Here is a 10,000-nt window from a genome sequence, read left to right on the forward strand (position 1 = left end):
AAATATATACTATATATATATATATATATATATATATATATATATATACACACACACACACACACACACTTGTCTGCTTCTGTTTTTATCTTTCATACAAAAATTAAAATAGTATTTTTGTGCATTTTGCATAATAATAAAAAAATTACATTCAAAAAGAGGTTAACAGGTAATAAATGGATTATAACTACTGCATAATAATTATAATTTACCATAAATGCTGTCCCCTAAAATTTTGTTCATTCGTTTCATTAAAATAAAAAAATTATGAATTATCTTTAAATGTTTTACTAGCAGATAATATGTATTTTTGCAATCCAATCAGTATTTATTTGAGACAAAACTCAATTTAAACGGATAAATGAACACTAAACAATGAGGATCTTAATTAGTATGACAGAATTCAACTTGAACAGACAAATGCATTATGAATAATTAATAAACAGAAGATTGCAAAATGCTTTAGTAAAAATTATTTGTTTTTTTTTTACAGAAGAGCCAAATTAATGACCGTTTTTAACAGGTTAATTAACATTAGTGTGTTCAAGAGCAACACAACGTGATAAACCAGGATTTTGCCACACAACCTGACTTAAGTTAGTAGCGTCACTGCTTTTAGTTTAACTTTAGTGAGCGGCGAAATCTCTTTGCATTATTAAAATATGCTGAACTTCATGCAATGGCATGAATGGATATTAAAGCCTTGATACGAGGGGTTCCCATCCACTCCAGAATAATCCCAGCCCTAAACGAGCGCTAATCCCCCTCTCCAGAGCCCTTTCACCTCGCTCCCTCACTTCTGCGCTCTTTATCCTCGACTGAGGCCTTGTGTCGCTCGATCGGAACGGTCAACAAGGCCTGCTCTTCATGGCGGGTCATTGTCCACGTGAATGGACAGATCTGGGTGGTGACCGTCGCTGGGTTAAGAGTGCAAACAGTCTCACACACATCAAAGCTCAGCAAACATCTCTGTCTAAAGCACATCCTTCTGGCTTTCGAAAGAGCAACAGTCGCAGACTTTGATCACGCTATCGGAGCGTCTGTCCCGCCACGACACCCAACGAAACCACCCAAAAGGCCCAAGACATCTCTGACAAAGTGATGAGATCTGCTACAAGATTCATGTGCAGTTCATAAATTACATGAATTTTAGGATTTCGGGTTAAATGCGCACATAAAATGGGCTCTAAAATCACTAGAAACAAACTGAGTTTTAGTTTAACCCTCATCATGCATTCATAATCTGTAGGCTATTTTCGCATTCTGGGTCAGTCTGGACCCAAAGAGTCATTTTTAATATTATTATTAAGTCTTAACTTAACATTTTTCAACTAAAACCATGTTGTATCTGATCAGCACCTTCTCAAAAATGTGAAAAAATCAGCTGTTATTATATATATATATATATATAGAGACATTATATATGTTATTATTGCACTTACCCCTTTTAAAATTAAAAAATGAGAAAATATTTGACATTATAAATTACACATGAATCTCACCAAAAAACAAACGATACAAAATTAAAATAAATTTGATAAATTTCAGATGAAAAAAGCGATACATGTTTTTCACATTGCAATGGTTCGTCAATAGCGGACCATATTCATGTTCATCAAAAAAAATTCAGTCCAAAGAGATTATAGAAGAATATATGAGATATGAAGAAAAGGTTAAATTCATTTTACAAAAGTTTTGTGACATTAATGTAACTTCATAGATAATTTGATAAAAGTGTTTTTGGCACTAATGGTGCTCCATACATACTCGGGTCCAAAATGACCCGAAAACGAAACACTGGTTTGCAGTTCACTTAAATAGTACTGCAGTTTGACGAATTAATAAAAAAAGTTTAATTATATCAGATAATTTGCCTTCACAGTCCTGAGAGAAAACAGAGCCTTTACTAGCAGCTCACAACTAAACCACAACCAGAACTAACCCAGATCTCATCTGACGTTTGACTACGAGTGTAAAGCCCAATACACTAAAAGAGATTATGTGAACGTCATCTACATCTAACTCATGAAACAGACAATACAGTTGTATATTTAATTTTCTCTCTGCCATGCAAACAAAGCGACAATAAACCTGCTTTAACTTTGACTTCCTAGCAAGTCAAAAAACTACAAGTATTCAAAATAAACCTGTGAATCCTGGAAATGACATAAAACCAGCCGAAACATTGCGGCATGTGATTTTGAGAAAGATCCTGCCAGTTCTTAAAGCAGATTTAGGACTCTATGAATTCTGTGGTGCGGGAAAAAACACAATGGAATTCAGTCATAAAAATGGAATTTAATGTATAAGGCAGAATGTCACAGAATTTGGGAAATTTCGGATGAATGAATCAAATAAATGTTTGGTTTAACTTGAAGAAATTGTGATAGATATATTACTAACTGTACAGAAGAATGCATTTCTCAAAGCAATGATAACAATAAACTAAAATTATAAAAAAATGTTTTAGGGATTATCGCACAATTTTTCTTCCACATTTTAATTTTAACAAAATAAACAAATGTGCATTGAATCATGAATAAATTATTATTTAATCAAACCGTTAAAATGAAATCCAGAAATATTAAAATGAGAAGAAAAATGGAATTTGAAACATTTTTTCTTCAGGTTTCATGATTTCAGTTCATTAGACATGCTTTTTGATTACTAACATTTAATGATCCATTAAAAAGAAATCCATTAAAAATGGAAAAAACTGAATTAAAACAGAATTTAGAGAAAGTGAATGAATAAAATAGATCTCATATGGCCCTAAAAATGTCATGTTTGTTCAACTTTTAATAAAACTGATGTTAAACTGTGTAAGTTTCATTATTTCAATTAATCGGACATGGGTTTTGATTACTAAAATTTAATTTATCCATTAAAATGGAATTTGGTAAAAAAAAATACAACAGATTTCATAGGGCGCAGCACACTCGATCTTGCCTTCTGAGACTTAAAACCTACATTCAGAACCAGACCAAACAACTAAACCACATCTTTACCGACATCTACACGTACTGAGATGTGCTCATCGATCCATCAAATACACAGACTGAGAGATGAAGGTAAGCGCTGAAATATGAGCCCGTGTGGGCGGAGCCTCGCTCCCCCTGCAGCTCTGATTGGCCACCAGGGGATCTGAATGACAGGAAGACACAGGACTGTGAGTTATCCCACTCATAACAGAGCACACACACACACTATCACTGCAGTGAATCGTCTGGAGTCACGGATATCTGGATGAACTACTGCATTAACACTCGATGCAGAGATTTTAATATTACCTTCTTTTTGAGTAATTATTGGATCAGACTGACAAATGTTTTAAAAATGTAATTGAAAAGAAGCATAACCATATTTATTTGAGGCAATAACTGGATGCCACTCACTGAATTAAACAAGCAATGAAGCCTTTTTTTGCATTGTGACGTTACTTTCAAGACTTATTAAAAAAAAGCTAAATATATATAAACATATATAATACATATATATATACACAAACACAGATATTATTAATATATTATAGAATATATTATTTATATTATAAAATATTTATGCATTGTAGCAATATTTGTTATACTGTCTTTATGCTGATTTAAAAAATACTATGGTACTTTTACTGTATATTAATGAGAATAATTGAGAATTCCAATCATAAAAAACATAAATTCCTTAATATCTGTACATATTATAGAATTATCTGAAGAAAAGGGATTGTTCACTCTGCCATCATTTACTTCTCTCATATCACTCCTCTCATGTTTGAGTTTCTTTATTTTGAAGAACATTAAGGGCCAAACAACATTAGACCCCACTGACATTTTGTGAAGAAAATAAATCATACAGATTTGGGATGACATGAACTTCATATTTAGTTTTAGTTTTGACTTGGTTCTTCTCTTCTCTACGCAGCTAGTTTCTAGTTAAACTGGTAAGTAACCAGTACTCTCTTCTATGTTCAGGGTGTGTGTGTGTTTGTGAGTGAGTGAGTGAGTGTGTGAGTGTGTGTGTGTGTGTGAGAGTGTGTGTGTGTGTGTGAGTGAGTGAGTGCGTGCGTGCGAGTGTGTGTGTTTGTGAGTGTGTGTGTGTGTGTGTGTGTGTGAGTGTGTGTGTGTGAGTGAGTGAGTGCGTGCGTGCGAGTGTGTGTGTTTGTGAGTGTGTGTGTGTGTGTGTGTGTGTGAGTGTGTGTGTGTGAGTGAGTGAGTGCGTGCGTGCGAGTGTGTGTGTTTGTGAGTGTGTGTGTGTGTGTGTGTGTGTGAGTGTGTGTGTGTGAGTGAGTGAGTGAGTGTGAGTGTGTGTGTGCGAGTGTGTGTGTGTGTGTTTGTGAATGTGTGAGTGAGTGAGTGCGTGTGTGTGTGAGTGAGTGTGTGCGAGTGTGTGTGTGCGAGTGTGTGTGTGTGTGTTTGTGAATGTGTGAGTGAGTGAGTGCGTGCGTGCGAGTGTGTGTGTTTGTGAGTGTGTGTGTGAGTGCGTGCGTGTGTGTTTATACAGTGAAATGAGTCCCGTTTCAAATGAGGGGTGACACTGACTCCAGAAATTGGATTTGGCGACCTCCTCCCTCTTTCTCCTTCTGTCTCTTCTCCGTCTGTGTGTGTTTGTTAAGTGAGCTTTAATTAAATTAAATTAAAGGTTTTGTGGGCCTCTGACACACAAGCTCTGCCATGGAATTCTGGGTTCTCTCTCTCACACACACACACACACACACACACACACACACACACACACACACACACACACACATGGAACCATTTAGACAAAAAGGTTCTTCTATGGCATCACTGTGAAGCAGCTTTATTTTTAAGAGTGTATTCCGTTCAGCGTGCGCAGATATCATTTTAAATAAATGACTATTAATGGCTATTAGGACTAATGCCATTAGGGCGAGAATGGGCGAGTTTTCAAGAGCGGACGCATTCTAGCTCGCGCTAAATGAATTGTGGGATTGTTTCAGCTTTAATGCGGCTCTGGTTGGTAGTGTGAGATGAAGTTTAATTTGATTGCAGGAATAATGGCCTTTATTTAAGACCGCACGCGAAACCCCTTCGAGTTGATCAGGGGGCCACGTGTAGACTTTAGACGCTGAATAAAATAAAATAAACGTGAGTTCAGATGAAATTTTAATTAATGTCGCGTTAATTTTGTTCGTTTATCCGCCGTGTTTTCATCACGTGCATCTGTTTGCTGTCAGTCACTGTTATTACACACCAGAAATCTCCAGAAATTATTTTATCTGAGAGTTAAATGTGATGCACCCACGACCCCCCCCCCAAATAACAATAAAAAATAATTTGACGCGGATATTATCCATGCAGTTATAGCCACATTATCTTTGTTTGCTTCATCAGTTTGCTTCGTTATGAATTGCTCAAATTTAATCAAACAATAATTAACATTTAACATAAAAATCGGTTACACTTTATTTTGATAGTCCCCTTTTGACAGTCTACTAACTATAAGCAACTACATGTCTACTAACTCTCATTAATTTACAACTACATGTCTGCTAACTCTCAGAGTAGGCTGTTAGGTTAGGTTAGGTTTAGTAGAATAAGTTGACACAGAGTATGTCTAAAGTGGACTATCAAAATAAAGTTTTACATAAACAATCACATTCAAAATTATGCAATAATAATCGCATTTAACCGGAAACCTGTTATCAAATTAGGGACAAAATGTATTTGTATGTAAATGCGCCATATTTTAGCCATATGTGTCTCTGCAGCACAAAAGCAGTGTTAAGTCGCTGGGGGATATTTGTAGCAATAGCCAACAATACATTGTATGTGTCACAATTATACATTTCTCTTTTATGCCAAAAATCATTAGGATATTAAGTAAATGTTTCTTGAAGATATTTAGTAAATGTCCTACCGTAAATATATCAAAACTTAATGTTTGATTAGTAATATGCATTGCTAAAAACTTCATTTGAACAACTTTAAAGATGATTTTCTCAATATTTTGATTTTTTTTTTTTTTGCACCCTCAGATTCTGTGTAAATCTGAATAAATGTGAATTTTATTATTATAACTCTGTCCGTTTGTGGAGTGTTTAGGACCTTTATCGTCGCTGTCTTTCTTCAAGCAGAAGGCGAGCGCCGCGGCGGAGATGACGCCCGCGACGCCCGCGACGCCCGCGGCTCCAGCGGCTCCAGCAGCGGACTCTGAGCGGCTCTGGTGTCCGCCTCTGCAGCGCCCCGCGGCGGTCAGACTCGCCCAGCTGCTCCGCCGGTGCTCCAGACTCACGCGCCACCTGCTGGCCAGCTGATGGTACTGCACGCGCGACTCCTCGCTCGCGACGCTCCTCCTGGACGCGCGCGATCCGCTGGCCACCGGGCTCCGGTTCGGTTCGAGCTCGCACAGGTTTCGGAAGCGCGAGGCCTCACCGTGGCCGGTGTGCAGCGCGCGGCGCGGCGACAGACTGCGCGACCTTCGCATCAGGACGCGCGCCGGTACCGACGACAGGAACATCGCGAGCGTAACAACAGCGGGTTCCGTGAGCAGAGACGGCGGCGTGTGCAGAGCTCGCGTTCCTGTGATCTCGCCGACAGCCGGTTAACGGTTGTAACGTCAGCAGGTGAGTCCGAGCTCGAGAGCAGAAACGTGCGTCCGGTAAACGAAAAACATCCGTGATGCGCGCGGAATCCTGGGAAGTGTAGTTCAATGACGTCACGCGCAGACACGCAGAAAGGTTTGTTTTATTTGTTTTTATTTTATTTTATTTTTGTTGTTGTTGTATTTGATTAACATCAGGCCTATTCGGCCTAATATATATTTGTATATATATATTTAATATTATATTATATTTTATTGATAATAGATCGATATTTCTGCCTCAGCTCAAGGTTTCATATTAATATATTATATTTAAACCATTAATTAATTATATCGGACTCATAGAAAATGTAATTTTTAATGTTGATGTGATTTTTTTTGTAACATTATAAAAGTGGTTAGGTTTAGGGTTATATTTTTATTTATTTATTAATTAATTTATCAATCTAGTTATTTTATTTTATTTTTAAATAAAATGGAAATTTTACAATTTTGGACATTCACAATAATGTAAAAAATATATATATATTACTTATTAATAACTTTTAAGGGTAATACATTTTTTGGACATGCATATGTACAGAACAATATAAAAAAGTGTGCAAATTAACCACAGTTTTTAATTTTTATCCAACTGGATCAAGATGAGAGACTAAAGATCCATTTCTCTGCTTCAGCTTAGAGTTTGATAATAATATTGTATTATTATATTATTATTATTAATATTAGGCCCATATATTATTATGTATCATGAGCACATGCCGCTTGTGACCTGCAGGTGGCGCCTAAACTCACAAAACATCTCTCTCTGTCATCAGCCAGCAGATGAACCAAAGCAGAATATTAATGCAAATATGAATATTAGACTTGAATGCTATGCCCAATACATACAGTGCAAAGGGTTAACCCTAAACTCTATAATTCACTCACATTCAAGCAAGGTTATAGAAGTGACATGCAGCTCTAATGTGTCTGTAACATTGCATATATAAGCTGCACAGTGTCAGGTTAGCTTCTCGCATCATGTGATTGCAATGCTGTCTGCAGTGTTTAAGTGCTGCTCTTATAAGATCTGTTGACTTTACATGAGAGTCCGCAGTGCATTAGTGGAGGTTGTGCATGGCTGGCAGAGGTGAGAATAAGACGTGCATGTAGAGCACATGTAGAGCACATGTAGAGCACATGTAGAGCACATATAGAGCACATATAGAGCACATATAGAGCACATATAGAGCACATGTAGAGCACATGTAGAGCACATGTAGAGCACATGTGTGTTTGTCGTCAGCTGAGGTGCATGTAGAGCACATGTAGAGCACATGTGTGTTTGTCGTCAGCTGAGGTGCATGTTTTAGAGATGTTACTGATTATTACAGCATATACTGGCACAGTGGCACTGAAACACTTTAAACCACGATGCTTGCTCAGTGTGTTAGAATCCGCTGGTGTTTAGTGATGCTGTCGCCACTCAGCTTCTCTCAAATTAAATTATCTTTAAAAAAAATAAAAATAATTATTATTTCACATTTGTAAACTTCATTCATTTAATTTGCGTAATGTGAAAAATGTATATATTTAAATATTTATTGCAATTATATTTATTGACTGTATTACATAATATTTACAAATATTTCTTATTACAATTCATTACAATATTTATTTATTATTAATACATTTTTTATGTATGACATTGACTGTTAAATTTATTAAATAAATACATATTTATCTTAATTATTGATGTATTATTTATTAATTAAATGTTCTATGAAATACATTTAATTAATGTTTATATTATTATTATTATTATTATTACATTCACGGTTACATACATTTAATAAAATGAACATTTAATAAATAAATTATTGAAATTATTGATTATGTTTGTATTAAATTTACTATTCAATACATTTAATTAATTAATTAATATTTATCTTAATTATTGATGTATTATTGATGTATTAAATGTTCTATGAAATACATTTAATTAATATTTATATTATTATTATATTCACCGTTAAATACATTTGATAAAATTAACATTTAATAAATAAATGATTGAAATTATTGATTATGCTTGTATTAAATTGACTAAAACTGATTTATTTAGTCATTTAGCAGACGCTTTTATCCAAAGCGAACCTTTGATTGTTTTTATTTAATAAAATATTAGTAGTATCATTAATAGTAGCATCAGCAGTCTCAATCTGTTGATCATTCATTAATCTGTGACTTTTTTCACTTATCGATTATCATTCGTCTCTCTATATCTACAACAGATGATATGACACTGAGCTTCATGCATGACTTGCATGCCTCAATAATGAAGAGTAATCGATCGAGGCGATGGCTATGACGTCAGCGCCGTGCGCGTGCACGAGGGTGGGCGGTCAGTCACGCATGCGCGCTCCCGCTAGCCTGTGGCACACGCACGCGCACACACGCACGAGCGCAGCGGGATGTAACAGCTGTTTATTCCTCTCGCACGCACGCACGTCAGGTTATTCGCACGCTTCTGGATCTTTAAACCCGCGGAAGCGCACGCGCTGTTCCGGATCAGAGAGAGCAGCCGCCGGTGCGTTTGACGCGCGTCTCTGTCTCGCGCTACTCGCGACGCGATCCGGTCTCAGAGGAGGAGGAGGAGGAGGAGGATGATGTCCGAGGAAGAGGTCCTGATCCCGGATGACCGCGCTTTTAGCCGGTTTAAACACGAGTGTGAGTCCGAGGAAGACTGGAGTCTCACCTACAACAAGAGCAGCATCTGCGTCTGGATCCAGGTGCTGCAGGAGGAGAGGAGCTTGCACCGGATCAAGGTGAGCGCTGCTGGTCTACAGCCCACTGCAGATCATCAGCCGTATATTACACCTAAAGAAATCATATCGTGTGACCCTGGAGCACCCTGGGAGATTTGTAGCAACAGCCAACGATACATTGTATGAGTCAAAATGTTGCATTTTTCTTTTATGCTTGAAGATCGTGTTCCATGAAGATGTTTTGAATCGTAAATGTATCGAAACTTAATTTCTGATTAGTATTGTGCATTGCTAAAGACTTCATTTGGATAACTTTAAAGGCGAGTTTCTCAATATTTAGATTTCTTTGCACCCTCAGATTCCAGATTTTCAAATATTGTCCTATCCTAACAAACCACACACCAATGGAAAGATGATTGATGATGTATAAATCTCAATTTCAAAAATGTTTGAAGGTTTTGTGCATGGTCCAGGGTCACGTATTTGATCCAGCAAGCTTTTATGGCTGGTGTAGTCTGATGCACTCTTAAAAATAAAGGGTGTTTTTGCAGTGAACAGTTCCTGAAAGAACCAATTTGAAGAACATTTAAAAAATCTAAAGAACCTTTTCTGCATTTGAAGGCTTCCGTGGAGGTTCAAGGTTCTTCACAGAACCATTGATGCCAATAACGAAGCTTTATTTTTAATAA

At 36.8% G+C, this 10,000-nt stretch overlaps 1 protein-coding gene across 1 annotated transcript in view; it reads left to right on the forward strand.

Moving 5' to 3' along the window:
* Positions 1-8,972: 8,972 nt before the first annotated feature.
* LOC107557641 (PCTP-like protein) overlaps positions 8,973-10,000 on the forward strand; it is a 15,389-nt gene continuing 14,361 nt past the window's right edge. Inside the window, exon 1 of the mRNA XM_016241119.1 lies at positions 8,973-9,371. Within this exon, the coding sequence (XP_016096605.1) occupies positions 9,210-9,371 (162 nt within the window). The 5' untranslated portion in view covers positions 8,973-9,209. The remainder of the gene's footprint in view (positions 9,372-10,000) is intronic.

Source organism: Sinocyclocheilus grahami, unplaced genomic scaffold (assembly GCF_001515645.1).
Source record: "Sinocyclocheilus grahami isolate Dianchi unplaced genomic scaffold, SAMN03320097.WGS_v1.1 scaffold613.1, whole genome shotgun sequence".
Taxonomy (NCBI): Eukaryota; Metazoa; Chordata; class Actinopteri; order Cypriniformes; family Cyprinidae; genus Sinocyclocheilus; species Sinocyclocheilus grahami.